A 15038-nucleotide genomic window follows, 5' to 3' on the forward strand; every position below is an offset into this window, starting at 1 on the left:
ACACATATTATAGACATGTTACTTTAAGTTTGATGTTGCAGCTTAATATGTTCTTAAAGATGATAAAGGCATTCACAGAATTTTGACATTTATTTCATAGTGAAAGAACAAGTACAATAAAGACATTCTATTTCTTCAAAATAAAAAATCTGAACTGTAGTTTTTGATTTATCAAATTCAACAAAAAAAATATTTTTGTAGATTATTTTCAAGATTGAGATTTATGAAAGAAATATTACACTTCCAGATCTATATGTTCTCCATTCCACTGTCTCCATCCCACAGGAGACAATAACAGTACAACCATAAATGAGACAAAACCAGAGCAGTTATTAGTCATGGCTGTGAAGCACATCCTGCTGGTGTGTAGGTTTTACGGGTGTATCTTAAAATATTTCTTAAAAAATAAATACTCTGCCACTGTTTTGAACTTTGTTTGTTATACACACAGATGCACATTAAAAAGCTTAAGGGCCCAATGCTAACCATACAAGGGCAACCAGCACAGGGCAGTAGGTCTTGGGCACACAAACTCTGCAGACGCCCAGTGCACCTGCAGTGTAGGTGCAGCAGCGCAGAGTAAAAGAGCTGCTTGAAGTGGAGTACACTGCAAATCAGAAGATTTGGTGTTCAATAAAACCAGCCTGTGGCCTGTCATAATGTGAACGGGTAATAGCTTAAATCTGCAGTGGCAGGTGGTATCGATCTTAATCTATACAAGGATAAATAAATAATAAAAGATGAAACTGAAACTGTTGCCCCTCATTATTTTACAAACGTAACAAAAAGCCTTTTCATTTCCCTATTAACATTAAATCCCCAAAGTATTTTTATATATATTTTTGCTATCTAAAGTAAGGGCTGGATGCATACATTTTATATACTACACACAACACTTATTTCATTGTCTTCCAACTGCATGTGTCATACGATCCTTTTGGTCCAATCACCATCAAGTGTGGCTGGTTTAAGTTGCTAAAGATGGCCACATTCAAGCCAGATCATTTAAGGCTTGTGTGTAAAACCCATCTCAGATATGAGTCGGAAGTCAAATGTGGGAATATTTTGGTCTGTTTGCTTCGCTGCCTCATTAGATTGCTGAAAATCACCATGGATATCGGTGAAAAGTTTGACGACACTATCCACTAGTGGAAACATTTCAGTCGGACAGACAGGCTGGGGGAACATGTATCAAAGCTGGCGAAGAAGAAATACCTTAATACAACCCTGACAGAAGAAAGAACAGAGACAGAACAAATATAGAGTCAAACTGGTTAATGAGTCTGTTGCCACCTTGACGGCCAGTCCTTCTCTATCCAGCTCTGCAGCAGTCGCAGTACATCATTGCGCTGGTAGATGCGGCAAAGTTCAGTGAGCTCAGTGACTGTTTTCTGGTTGTAGCGCAGCAGGAACTCCTGGGTGGGGCTGTGGGACAAGGAGCCCTGGGTCCGGTGCTCCAGTAGGGTCAGTTCATCATAGCTCATTCCCCAGCGACTGGCAAAGTTTTTCCAGTTTTTGATGGTGCAGTGGTTTGGATCCAATTTGAGCCGCAGCAAGTCCAGGAGGTCTTTGTCGTTCATGAGGTCACTGATCTTGGGAGGAGGTGCTGGGAAGCAGCACTTTTCACAGGGGCTGTTTAGCAACTGCAGTTCTTTGGGGTAGTCTGAGCACGGATGGACAAAGAAGGTGGAGTCAGCGTAAGACATTTTTTTAATCACCCATTACAGTTTACAAAAGTTGTATTTAATTTAATTTCACCATTCATTTATTAATTCAGTTAATTAGACTATCAGCCTCCTGGTGGTCATCATAACCTCAGGCTATATTACATGTCCCTGTGGACTAATGGTAGATGGAACAACTTCCCCCTTTCCTGTCTGTGTCCACTCCAGGAGCTGTCACATCAATACCACTATGTTCCCGTTGTGACACAATCATTTCTTCAAAATAAACCCTGTGTTGCCTCAACAAGGCCGATATGTTTTGGAAATATTTCACCTAAACAATCGAGAAGCTATGCACCCTTCATGCAGTGTTAGAATGGATTTACCTGGGGAAGTAGATGTTGGGCAAGAGCATTCTTCAACATCTTCAACTGGCTGCAACACAGAAAAACACACATGAAGGTTAGCCCTGTTTGCCACATGCCATTTTGGGGTTCAGTATCTTGCCCAAGGACACTTCGGCATGCAGAAGTGGAGGGCTGAGGATCAAGCTGCCGACCGTCTGGTTGGAGGAAGGCCGCTCTACCCCTCAGCCACAGCCGCCCATTATTAATGCACAACTAATCATGTGATCACATGGGTTCAACTTAATCTGTGGGTATAATCATGATTCAGACCATGAATCATGAATGACTCTTAAAGTGAGGACAGCTGTTAACATATAATGGGGAGCTCCACAAAAACTACACAGCTTCGTAGATGTTAAAGGTCAATCTGCTGGATAAAGTCACTGCTGCCCCGTCCTACTGATAATAACCAGACTTGATAGGTTCTCTGTAGTGACATTGTTTTGTACGTATCCTGAACCTCAGCTGTGCCTTCCTCTGATTTATTTTTCAGTAGTTTGCCTGTGGCAGGTGCAGTCTCCTCTTCTGCGTCTCACACTGTGTGATGTTTTTTGGCTGCTGCATGTGAAACGTGTCTCAGCAAAAACTGCTTTAAATACAGAAGATCAAGACCAGACAAATAATCCTGTGAGTCGCCCTGCGGGGATGTATACATTTTACTGGTGGTGACGAGACAGACTGCCATCGTCTTCCTCAGTTCCAAACGCTTCATTTTCCTTACACTGTGTGTAGATCTTTCTACAGTGATGTCTTTTAGAACGCAGCATGACAGAGAATGACGTTTACACACTTTCTACCCGGTGTCCCTGCTCTGTTATTAGCAAGGTTCACAGCTGTGCCTTCCAGTTCAGTAGGAAGAGACCACATCCTGTACACTCACTGCTCAAATTAGAAAGCACTCAGAGTTTGTACCTCTGCCAAGGTAGATTACAATTCTCTACATTTGCCAGTTTTCATAGTAGAAAATGAGTTTTAATCTGCATCTAGGTCCAAATCAAGCATCAAGACACTCCACACTGGTGGTTAGTGTTTGATTGTGTGATGCTCCATAAACATTTGTGTGTAACATTTTCAAATGTTCAAATTCATGATGTAGCTGCTGTCACTGATAATATCTGGAGGACAAAAGGTCAATTCAATTTAACATGGGAAAGATTTGGGCCAATTTGTTTCCTTACCATCACTTTTACTATTTGTCTGGGTTTTTTTGACCATGTTCCATCCTCCCATCAAGTTTCCACTGCTGACAAACAGAGGTGGAAACCTAACATCCTCGGTAGAGGTAATAATCCCCAGAGGGTCTAACGCTGCGTTTCAACCAAAAGTACCTCAAACTTGTATTGCCAAGAACTTCTTTCAAAAAACTCAAAGGTTCCTGCAGAGACTGTTGTTCACCTGCATTTCATTTTTGACAGAAATTGAATATAAAATAATCCTAGTGATGTTTTCACTGGTGCGTTTCATCTAAATTGTATGAATTTTTGTTTTCTTTACTATAGAAGGGTCTCTTTATATTTAAATACTTTATATTCACATGGAGGGGGGGTCCTCTCTGTGGAGGCTGCCATGTTTTTTACTTTCGTCCAAACTGGACAAACTAAAACCTTTTGAGTTTTCATGACAACGGAAGTTCATCACAGGTTCTCTTTCATGTTGGTAAGGGGAGGATGAGGTGAGGGGTGTTCAGCAGCAACATGCAACTTCGCCTCCAGATGTCATTAAATTCTACACACTGAACCTTTAAGACAAGGTAAGATTGAATTAGCCTGCTGAACAACCGGCAGCTACAAAACTATACAACAACGATGATGGTTTATGAATCAATCAACACTATAACAACACTAAACATAGAGATCTAAATCAAATTTTAAAAGTTGAAGTTAAAGCTGTTGGCTGTGATGATGGAAATAAATGAGGTGTCCCCTTTATATGCTGCAGTCACTTTACAACAACACTTAAAGAGTCATTGCCAATTTATTAAATATACATATTGGCCGACATATTGGTATCAACATTTTTGTACTCCCTAAATTTGATAGCAAAGTTAGCAACGCAGCAGCTTGTTGGATATCTCCCATCTTTTCTCTCTCTCCTTCTGCTGCTGTCAGTGCTTTAATCCAGATGTTTTCAATCTGGACCTTTGTCCTCCAGAATCCTCAGTCGCTCCTCTCTCTCTCTCTCTCTCTCTCTCTCTCTCCCTCTCTCTCTCTCTCTCTGTGTACATATACACGCACCTGGATGTTACTTGACGTACTCTCAGATCGTATTCTTCCAGTATATTTACAAACTAGCAATCATTTTGCCGTCCTGATTGTCCATCCTGTATATTTCTGAACACACATTCATTCCATGTCTGTCTTGGAAAAGGGATCCCTCCTCCGTTGCTCTTCCTCAGGTTTCTTCAATTTCTACCATTTGTTTCAATTCAAGGGTCTAAAGACTAAAGAGTGTAAGGCCTTCTAAGGCAAATTTAAAATATTGGGATACAGCAAAAAATATCTTGATTAAAATGATTATCTTGATTTGATTATTAAAAGTTTTATAAGTGTCAATAATGTTGGTGTAACGTACAGTAGTGACAGAGGAGACTGTCAGACTGGTTTGGAGGCAGTCCAGCAACAGCTGTGTGGCTGCTGGGGAAAGTCCTACATGGTGCTTACATTCTGCAGGTGTCAAATATTCAACATTTAACACATATTCAAATTGGATTTGTCACATACACAGTGAAATGCTTTTTCTACGTCTCTCCTTGTCATAAAGACAAGATACATAGAATTTGCTATTTCAGAAAGAAAATATAAAGTAGTATGAGAAAGTAAGACGTATATACAAATATATATAAAGTGCAGGCATGCACAGTTTATGTGCTGTGCAACATCAGACTGAGGTAGTTGTGGTGTCCAGCATGTAATAAATATGACGGAAAGAAGATGGGAGAGAAGGAAATCAGAAGGCAAGTGAGAAAGTGTGCTTCTGTGTATATTTTTGTTTATTCAGTGATGATGACTGCAACAGGCTAATGTTTCAAACAAAGGTAGTGCATGGACAGAGGTGGTAATACTGACCTGTCTTATTCTGTCTGAGGAGGTACTCAGGTATCCAGAGGGCATTGAGCTCAGGTGCAGCGTGACAGCGCCTGCTGGAGACATATCATTGTGTCATTGTACTTTGATTTAAAAAGAAACTGCAGATGCACATTTGGGTGTGTATGGGTGTAAATAGTCAGGCCTTATGAGAATGTACTGTTTGAGTTATTTCATCTGATTTATTTCATGTGATTGCAACACTACAACTTCCATCTTTATTTCAGTTTGCCTCCATTTAGCCAATTTCTTAGTTTGCCGTGAAGCTATAATCAACACTTCCTTCAGAAATGTTTCACAGTAAAAGCCTTTTGTGAATCACATAATCCTGGTGCCTTTGCTACAAAACAGGATTTGTCATTATCAAAGTAACTACAGGTTTAACTTTTTTGATTTTTCAGTCCAACAAAGCGGCCTCTTCCTGTTGATCGAAGACTGTGGTTTTCCAGTCGTGTGACTGATAAGCAGTTCAGTCATTGACAGATTTTAATCTCATCACACCTGCATGAGTTACCGAGGGGATTTACTCTGGTAGGAACGGAACCTTGTTGCGCTGGAAACTCTGAGTTAAGGTATACAGTCCCTTGGTTATCCAGAACAGATAATGTTACAGGCTGTGACGCCAGACAATGAAAACATACCATGGTTATGGTGAACTCAGGCCCCCGATCTTAATTGGTTATAAATTTGAAACATCTCCAGGAAGTAAAGAAACTTTAGAATAAAATGAATGAAAAACAGCAGAACTGAAGCAACTGCAAGGATTAAATGAAGTGGTGTCAGCATTCAGACTTTCCTTCTGTCTGAGCCTCTAAGATCAGATTGCTTGAGGAGCATCTGTGAACTGACAGCAGGTCTCTCCACAGATCCTCTAGAGTTTACAGGTGGACTTTGTCAGGGACAGTTGGAGACTTGTCCTGAAGACACTCCAGTGTTGTCTTGGCTCTTTGTTTTAGCATCAGGGTGATGTTAACAGGTGAACCAGTTTCCACTGAAGGCTGTCAAGAGTTTGGGCACAGAACCAGGTGATGAGCGGTGTCTGGTGTTTAGCAGGGTTCAGTTCTTGTCAGAGGTCTGACAGAGAGTTCCTAAGACTTCATGGATTGAAGTTGTGGCGTTAAGGTGTGTGCCGTTCTAAACTGTGTCGTCTATTCAGTTTGCTGCAGGTGGACCTCTTGAGAAAAGTTAAAGAAGACAAGAGGCTCATAACCACAGAGTGAAGCGTCACAGTAAATGATCTGAATACTTCTCTGACAGAAAGATTCTTGAAACATGTTTATTTGATCTCATTATGGGTTAATTGAGTGTGAATGTGTGTTATTCATTTAAAATTACATCGAAAAGTCTACAAATAAATTGCAAAAAGGGAAGCTACTGAAGCTACTGTAGGTGGGTCGATTGGTTGATGGTAAACAAACCACGCTGGCCACTATACCATTATTATTATTATTATTATTATTATAATACAGTCGATGAAAAAGAAGAGAAAGACGAGTATGTTCACATGTGTTTTGTAAAATTGTGAATGGACTCCCTTAATTACCATGAGGTTCTGTCACTTGAACTGGATAATTGGCCTCCAAGGACTGTGGGAGAGACAAGGGCAGACATGATAATATTAGAAAGTCAAATGGATAAAAGTAAAAAGAGAAACTTGAGTAAGACAAGCTTGTCTTCTCTGTGAGCCTTTCTTTGTGGGAGCTTTACATTCGGTCTGTTCATTGGACTGAGTGTGTAAGTGTGGAGGAAAATGACTCTCTTGTGTGCATAGAGAGGGAGCAGCCTGCTACAACTTGTCCCTCAATAAGCCCTCGGGCTCTAGGAATCACAGCACAGTGTGTTCAGTTATGCTACATTTCTTAGCAGATTACTGCTGAGACTCTCTCTAAAGATGAACAATGAGAAATCAGCACAAAGCGAGCAGGACAGAAGACAAGTCAAGACAAATGAGACAAGACGACATGCAACGATACGTAAGATTAAATGAAAAGTGCTCACAAATTCTGCCACAAAGCTGGTAGTGTCCGTGTCCTCCACAGGTTCAGAGCTGCTTCTGTCTGTTACAGACAAAAAGGAAGAGGCTTTAGTGGTCTGAGCATGTTGTCACATCTACTCATTTCATCCACTTCCCACTTATCACATCCACTGAAGAGATAAACAGAAAGGCCACATCCTCCAGCCAGCGAGCACTTTCTGTTGAGTATGACATACTTAACAGGTTAATGTAGGAGGACACGCTGACATGTCACGATCACTGAACTGTAAAAACTTTTTACAACCCTTTTTTTATTCAAGTTGCATTATTGTTGTCAAGTAAAAAGTGTTGAATGTGAGGTGTCATGTGCACGCAGGAGTAAAAGCTTCTCTTCTCTTGAATCTAATGCCCTCAGCACTGATATATCCTGGTATATTTTTCACAAGCATGTTCACGGATGAGTAAGGAGAGCAGCACAATGGCAGCTTTTCAGCAATAGAAAATACCTGAGCGGGGAAACACTGGGCCTTCATCAGTTTACGTCACCGAACAGCCATTGTATCCAAAGCGCACTAAAGAAAGAGCTGTCTTGGGTTAATCTCTACAACGATGAAACTTTAATTTGCAGCGGGGAATTAGGATTAAGTGTTCAGGTGTTATCATCTCCTACATGCTGCTTTCAAGCTGCTGTTCACCAAGAAGAGAGCAGTCATGGATACCACTCACAGTCAGAGCTGCTCATACAAACAAAACCAGCCAAAACAAGACAAAGTGCAAATTCAGATGCAATCATCACATGAAAATTGACTTTTCCTTCTTTAGATGGCTAGCTAGAATGTTTCAACGCTTCTGCGGTAGCCATGGTAATCAGTGGCAGATAAGCCTGAGGAAATAGTCATGTCCCGAATCTATGATGAGCTTTGACTTGAAAACAACAGTGTGAAAATTATAATTATTTGTTTACTGCATATCTAGGAGTCTCTGGAAACTCTGTTTCTCCTACATCACCACCTGACGTGACTGAGACACTGAACTATCTCCTTATCACACACGATCACACACAAGTAAACTCCCCTTTGCAACCGCATGTCAATTCCCCTCTGTACAACACCACCTACAAAATAAAAGCAAATACAAATTAAGAATATATATAGATACAATTTAAGGGTCTGTATTTGTACGAAATTATTTGAGTGTTTCAGACCAAATATTAGTATAAATACATTCCAGGAATTAATCTTATCAAATGAGAGAAATGAGTCTTCAAACTTCCAGATAATCAAAGTCAAAGCAGAAAGTGTAGGTCTATACTGTAGCTGCCTCTAACCGTGAAACCAGCAATGACGACATATGTCTTCTCTTTCTGGAGTTACTTCCTTTTTTTTAACAGAGTTGACGGATCCATTTGAGAGGAAATTAATGGTAAATCCCCTGTAACACAGCTTCTGGAAACCAGCCCACACAAGACTACAAGGAAACTTTTCCATGTTGCAATTTGCCCTCTTTTTATGTGCTGCACACTTGGCATGTCTATTTTAAATGACCCAAGAAAGAGCAGTGCTGATTTTGGTGAGATTTGGACACGGGACACCTTCAATATTAATACAAATTTTAAAAAGTGGGGGGTTGGGCGGTGTGCCTTCAATCTGTGGACCGAGGTGAACATGTGTTCTTTTGGGTCCTCGGATAAACTACTGCAAACAACTGGGGTCAAACTGCAGGTGAAAATCTCAACTTGAGACCCGGAGGGCAGTTCTCCGTCATGTCAACAACATTAATAGAATAATTTCCTTTTTAGCAAGTTGTCTTCAAAGTAGAGGGAGGTAAACCATGTTTTTTCTAAATGTGCTAACTGGGACTCTCAGAAGAAGGTCATAGAAATAATTTCAGATCATCTGAAACTTGACCACAAGAACCAGAAGCCGCCCAACACTACGGGAAACACCAAGGCCTAGTGGTTAGGTTTCTCAAACATGATGACATGCTTGTTACTCTAGCAATGAAAGAGGCCAGAAAAAGAGAGGGCAGAGCTTGTCTGAGATACTAGATGCTGATTACTCACTGTCCCTCAAAATGACCTGGTGAGTCCCCCTTTAGATGCATTTGAGAGCAATTAAGAAACCATGTGTCATGTTTTTTGATGAATCAATTATCTGCAGATAAACAAATGTTCTAGTGATATGTTTTTTGTTAACACTTTATATAAGGGAACACATATCAACCATTAACTAGTTTATTAGCATGGATATTAGAGGCATATTGGCTCTTTATTAGTCATTATAAAGCACTTATTAATACCTTATTCTTAATGACCTCATTCTGCAACTACTCCATTGATTAACAGTTTTCCCTTAATAATCTCCTAATTACTGCTTATTGATAGTAAGTAAGGAAGTTGTTGTACATGAATTTCAATCAAGTGCTTCATTATGTTCACTTTGTTTGTTACCCGTTTTTTCTATACCTTCCATACTGTTTATCGCTAAAATGGAAAATTCATCTTAGGCTCGGTCGTAGATTACAGACCTGCACTGAACTCCGCAGTATTTTCCCCAGAGGATGTGCATGCGTGAATGCAAATGTCAGAGTGAGACGCTCCAATTTTCCCCAGACTGTATCTGCCTGTCTTTTAAGCACAATGTCTGTAGAAATCCAGGAGAGGTCAATGTGTGAACACAGCAGGGGTTCCCCCACTGGATTCACAGTGAGGGAGTGTGTGTGGGGGGTTAATACGCTACTTCCTGTCTATGTCTGCTGCACCCGGGTGCGTCACCTCTTGCCTGAATAATGCTGAGGATTTGTTGCTGTTGTCAATACGTCCTCCAGATGTGTTGTGCATGTGTGAAAGTGTAACTCTAGGTGAAGTCCGTAGCCGATTCTCAGGATTTTATCGGCATGTCTTATCTAAAAAACGGCTTTAGAAGGTTACCAGTAAAACAGAAGAAAACTGCAGAACATTAAGAGTCTTTACTAAGTATTTAAAGACCATACTTTATTTATTAATCAGTATTAATGTCATCAATTTTCATTGCTATGCAGATTACATTTGGCCCTTTATTTCCTCTTATACAATAAATGTTCAGTAACTTAAAATGTCCTCAGGTTGAATTAAAACAAAACCAAGATTGCAGTTGCACTTGGTTTATAGAGACACTGACAAAAACTAGAGTTGCAGAAAATTAATATTTTATGATTAAATACTTGGTCCTTACAGTTGTATTAAATATCACACGTTTGTGAAAATGGGCAAACTATAGCATCCTAGAGCTCAAGGTAATGTTTTCAAACGTTCTGCTTTGTCTGAACAGTTTATTTTTTGGCTTTCCTATTACAAGATAGTTTCCCGTCACTTCAGACTCAAAGTCGCATACTATTAAAATGACTGCAAAGTAAAGGCTGGCCTGGAAGGTAGAAAATCAACCTGAAAAGGTATTTAAGCCTTTTTTTGTAAAATCTAAGTGAGTTTCTAATCACAGTTAGTCTGCTCAAACATGAAAAACTACCAGTACATAAGTTCACAATGCAACCCTGGGTGGTATTCCCCTTTAAATACAGCACATTAAGTATTTGGACTCACAGCCAGTCACCCAATTATGAAGCGTAAGTCGAACCCCAGATCAGTTGAGCATTGTTTCTCCCTCTCTGGGAATGCAGGGACATGTACCTGCATGCTCTGGATAAAGTTCAAGAGATGAAATATAAACCACATCATAATACACTGCTTAGGGCCATAATTCCATGCAGGTGAACCCAGCTTTTCTCCATTTTGACCACCCATGGAAAGATAAAGCACAGTTTCTCAGCAGCCTGTTTAGCAGCGCGTTTGCTTTGTCATGGGTTCTGTTTGTACACATGAATGGAGGTGAATGGCATGTCAATACCTGACTCAGGCCACAATGAAGTCTAGACTGAGAGCAGCCACATACACACACCTTTAACAATCTCTCTACTACACGTGTATCATATCTGATAGAAGTGAGTCTTTCCCAGTGTGTGTGCATATTCAGGGGCTGCACAGGATTGGTTTGATATATTACTGCTGATGCTGCCTCTTTAATGACACGTCACCCAACTGAACCACGTTTCTCCCTGATCAAAGACATGAAGCCATTGTGTTTATCCTAACAGTTTATTGAATTGTAAGAGGATCTTTACCACTGAATACCAGTGGAACTTGTTCTTAAAGATCTTAATTAGAATTCTTTCTAATAGTTGCATAAGAAGTTTGATACCAATCGTATCGCTATGTGTAATGTTTGGAGCAGCAGTCATGATGTGGTGGGCCTCGCATTGAGACTGGAACCGGGTGGTAACAGCTGGTCCGGAAAATATGCTCAACAACACATCTAAAGCATATTTATTAATTAATTAACGGTTTGTTCAACCTTTATTTTAACACAAATGTCAACACAAAGATTTGTGGTTTCAGTGGCAGCTACATGCTGGAGGTATTTCTCGACAGGCAGCAGCCAGGTGCAGTAACTGGGCTGGACTTTCCAGGTTCCGTGCCTTTGTGCACGTGCAGAGACAAGAACACAAACCTGTGTTCCCCCGACCATGTCAGGCAACCTTTGCCATAGATGAATACTGAGTACATGGTCACGCTGATGCATCTGACATTTAGCCAGTTTCTGGGTGAGTGTATGTGTGAAACCGTACTCCCCTTCGAGTGACATCATACCCTTAAAACACATGGGCGGTTCAAAAATGAAGATAATTCTTTTATTTGACCGTTTAGATGTGTGGTGCCTGTGAAACCTGTCATTGGTCCTGAAAGGCCCAGCCCACACCTAACATCATTTGATCTGCAGGGGTAACTGTCCCGCCCACCTGTCTCTGGCGAGATCAGTGGTGGAAGAAGTATTCAGATCCTTTGCCAAAGTTCAAGTACCAACACAATACTGTAAAAACGTAAAAGTAAAAGCCCTCCATTCAAAATCTTCCTTGATTAGAGGTAAAAGTATTAGCAATGAAATGTAGATAAAGTATTAAAGTAAAAGTACACGTTGGTCCTTACATGGAAAAATCCCTGTTTTGGTGATAGTTGACTGGTTTATCTTTAACGGTGTGTTGTATTTAAAAATAATACGGTATCCACTGTGTAAGATGCCTTAAAAGTAACTCGCAACTAAAGCAGGCAAATAAACGCATAAAGAGTAGAAAGAACAATCTTTCCCTCTAATGTAGTGGGGTGGAAATATTAAGTCGCATTAAATGGAAATACCCAAAGTTCAAGCATCAGATCTTTAGTGCCAAAAAAATGAAATTCCATTTGTTTCCAATATTAAGTCTACGCCAAACACATCTCTATCGTTACCTTCTCAATCTTTAAACTCTAGACCTGCAGGCTCAAACATATTTCAGTCAAGTTCAACACTTCAGCTGGAAACGTGAAGGTAGAAACATGAGTGTTGAGGGGCTGGACAGGAAATGTTAGACTTAAGGATTAATCTAATATTCAAACACTGACCTCTGAATGACACAGCTGCAAACCCATATGTGAATATGTCAGGGTGGGTAATCTGACTAATATTTATATATGTGGTCTCATGGAGTTCTAGCATTGGTCACCTTTGGTACAGAAGAAAAAAAAAAGGGATCTAAATATTAGTTTACAGTAATGAGTAGTTATCGGTGGTATCCAAGCCTATTCTGCTCTCAGCACTAGTTACTTCACAATAAGGACAGAGTCTGTGATGCTGCATGCAAGTAACACAAGTTACAGCTGAAGCATTATGAACCAAACAATGTAAACACTGCCCTGACCATTGTTTTTCACCAACCCGAAGGAGAACTTCACATCCTGCCGTAGCTTACAGACTTACTCAGGAGCTGTTCTAAATGACAGTTTAGTGATGGTAAAGGGAACTTCACTGTATTCTTGGATCACATAGGATTGCAGACAAACAGCCATTAACCTACAGTGTGACTAACACATGTTCATTATCCTGTGTCAAACACTAGGTGTGTGAAAGTGGTTCAGGCAGGAAACACAAAGCTGGTTACACCTGAATCTAAAGGAAATAACACGCAACAGATGGGTGATGTGCAAACTGTCGGATCTGTCAGAACCATTTATGTTGTTGTGTCCTTACACACATGAACAGCGCAGCCAGAGAGTCTCCGTTTAGAAGCATTCACAAAACCACAGCAATCTCGGTAGCATTCAGGTGAGCGGGGGTGCAGCAGACAGAGGATGTAGCATACTCATTCTGTTGCAGTGATGACGTGTTTTTGTTTACAGCAAGTCAACACCCGCGTTGGACCTTCTCACCAAAAACTCTCTCAATAGCATCTTTGTCTGTGTTTTCCACATATATGGCTCTGGTTGTTCCTCAGGAGATAATTGTTTGTATTAGTTTTCTTCATGTTTGAATCCGTCGCTATCTGAAAGCAGCTTAAATACGTTTTCTTGACTCTACATGACATCACTTTCTGACTTCATTGTGATGTCATGATGATATTATTCCTTCAAAATTCCATTCCACTCCAAAAACGTTTTTTTTTTTAAATCAACATAAGTCCGCTCGACCTTTGACCGATCAGCAAAGGGGAACATCTGGAGACACACTCTCAAGTAAAGTTCCCAGCATGTTTGGTAAAAACCTTTCCACGTTCGGTTGAACTTTTCCTCCCAAGACAACTTCAACATCTTTCTATTATTGTTCTTACGGCACAAAATGTCACAGTGGAGCACCTTCCACCACCCAAGCATTATTTTGAATACCAGCGTGGAAAGAAGAAGTGGTTTATTAATCATCAGTAAAGCCATCGGTTGAAGTATGTGAAGTATGTAAATATGTAAAGGCTGAGGTGTTACGCTGTGTTGTATTCAACCATTGTTGGAGCTGGTTGAAAGTAAAATGGCAGTTATAACTCTAACACTAGGAATACTGAAGAAACACTGGCTCCTGCAAACTGCTGCAGACCTGAAGGAGCCAAAAGACAAGTTCACTGTGTTTCACTGTTAATATCCATTTCCAGGACGCGAGGGATATAAAGTTAAAGGTTTGCTGGATCATTGGCAGAATGAGTCATTTATCCAGCGGTGGTGGTTTTGGTTGTAGTTGGATCTAACCAGGGAACTCTTCTTCTCCCCGACTAACGGTGCAGAACGGATTTAAAACAAATGGAACATTTGAAATAGTCAAACGTGTGCTTGGCTTTAGGAGCTGCCACGGTTAGAACACTCAGTGTGACCAAACCCATCATTAGAACCATTCCCACTAATGAGCTACTACCTGGACACCTTACTCACCGAATGTCTCCTTGCACGTCCGCAAACTGCTCATGTTAGAGGCTGTGACGTCTCCCATGGTGAGAAGCGAGTGAGGCTGAGCTCGGCGTGAAGTAAGAGTCCACAGCGAGGAGGAGAGACACGGATGTGATGCCGGCTGAACCACTGAGCCCAGCGGCGGCCACGCACCAACGAGACTCCTCTCACACCGGGGGACCGCGACCTGGAGCTGTGCTGCCTTCACGCGCCCCACGGAAAACTCAAGCTCTCCTTCCCCCCCCCCCGAAACCGCTGGTGGGTGACAGACTGGGCGTGGGATGAGATGGGCTCGAGTGACGTCAAGTTAGAGTCAGTTGAGTTAAGATTACATTCTGTTGTTCCAACCATGGATAATGAGATTAAGACCTTCATTTAGTTGAGTTAAGTTACCTTAGTTCAAGTCAAATTGAGTTGAGTTAAGATTATATTTTATTATTCCCACGTGGATATTAAGATTAAGATGTTTATTTAGTTAAATTATCTTAGTTCAAGTCAAATTAAGTTGAGTTAAGATTATATTTTATTAATCCCATGTGGATATTAAGATTAAGATGTTGATTTAGTTAAATTACCTTAGTTCAAGTTAAATTGAGCTGAGTTAAGATTACATTCTGTTATTCCCACGTGGGTATT

The 15038-nt window shown here is 40.6% G+C and overlaps 1 protein-coding gene across 2 annotated transcripts; it reads right to left on the reverse strand.

Moving 5' to 3' along the window:
- Positions 1-71: 71 nt before the first annotated feature.
- On the reverse strand, positions 72-14632 carry edaradd (EDAR-associated death domain). Of its 2 annotated transcripts, none has more exons than XM_020089901.2 (6): positions 14388-14632; positions 7153-7211; positions 6698-6740; positions 5137-5210; positions 2051-2099; positions 72-1663 (listed from the first exon to the last, which is right to left on the reverse strand). In XM_020089901.2, exons 1-6 carry the CDS (start codon positions 14443-14445, stop codon positions 1275-1277), a joined length of 672 nt encoding a protein of 223 aa, XP_019945460.1. In that variant the 5' UTR covers positions 14446-14632; the 3' UTR covers positions 72-1274. The 2 variants fall into 2 exon arrangements, with proteins under 2 accessions (XP_019945460.1, XP_019945468.1); XM_020089909.2 differs by having other exon boundaries at positions 5137-5207; positions 14388-14627.
- Between the last annotated feature and the right edge of the window lie 406 nt (positions 14633-15038).

The sequence above is a fragment of the Paralichthys olivaceus genome, chromosome 14, assembly GCF_024713975.1.
Source record: "Paralichthys olivaceus isolate ysfri-2021 chromosome 14, ASM2471397v2, whole genome shotgun sequence".
In the NCBI taxonomy this organism is placed as follows: Eukaryota; Metazoa; Chordata; class Actinopteri; order Pleuronectiformes; family Paralichthyidae; genus Paralichthys; species Paralichthys olivaceus.

Bases quoted from the DNA above. Each gene is read 5' to 3' on its own strand.
- edaradd (XM_020089901.2), bottom strand. From the start codon at position 14,445: ATGGGAGACGTCACAGCCTCTAACATGAGCAGTTTGCGGACGTGCAAG. The intron at 5,211-6,697 runs GTAATTAAGGGA...ATATGTCTCCAG, and splicing joins TCAAGTGACAGAACCTCATG to CAGGCGCTGTCACGCTGCAC. The intron at 1,664-2,050 runs GTAAATCCATTC...ATCCGTGCTCAG, and splicing joins CCCAACATCTACTTCCCCAG to ACTACCCCAAAGAACTGCAG.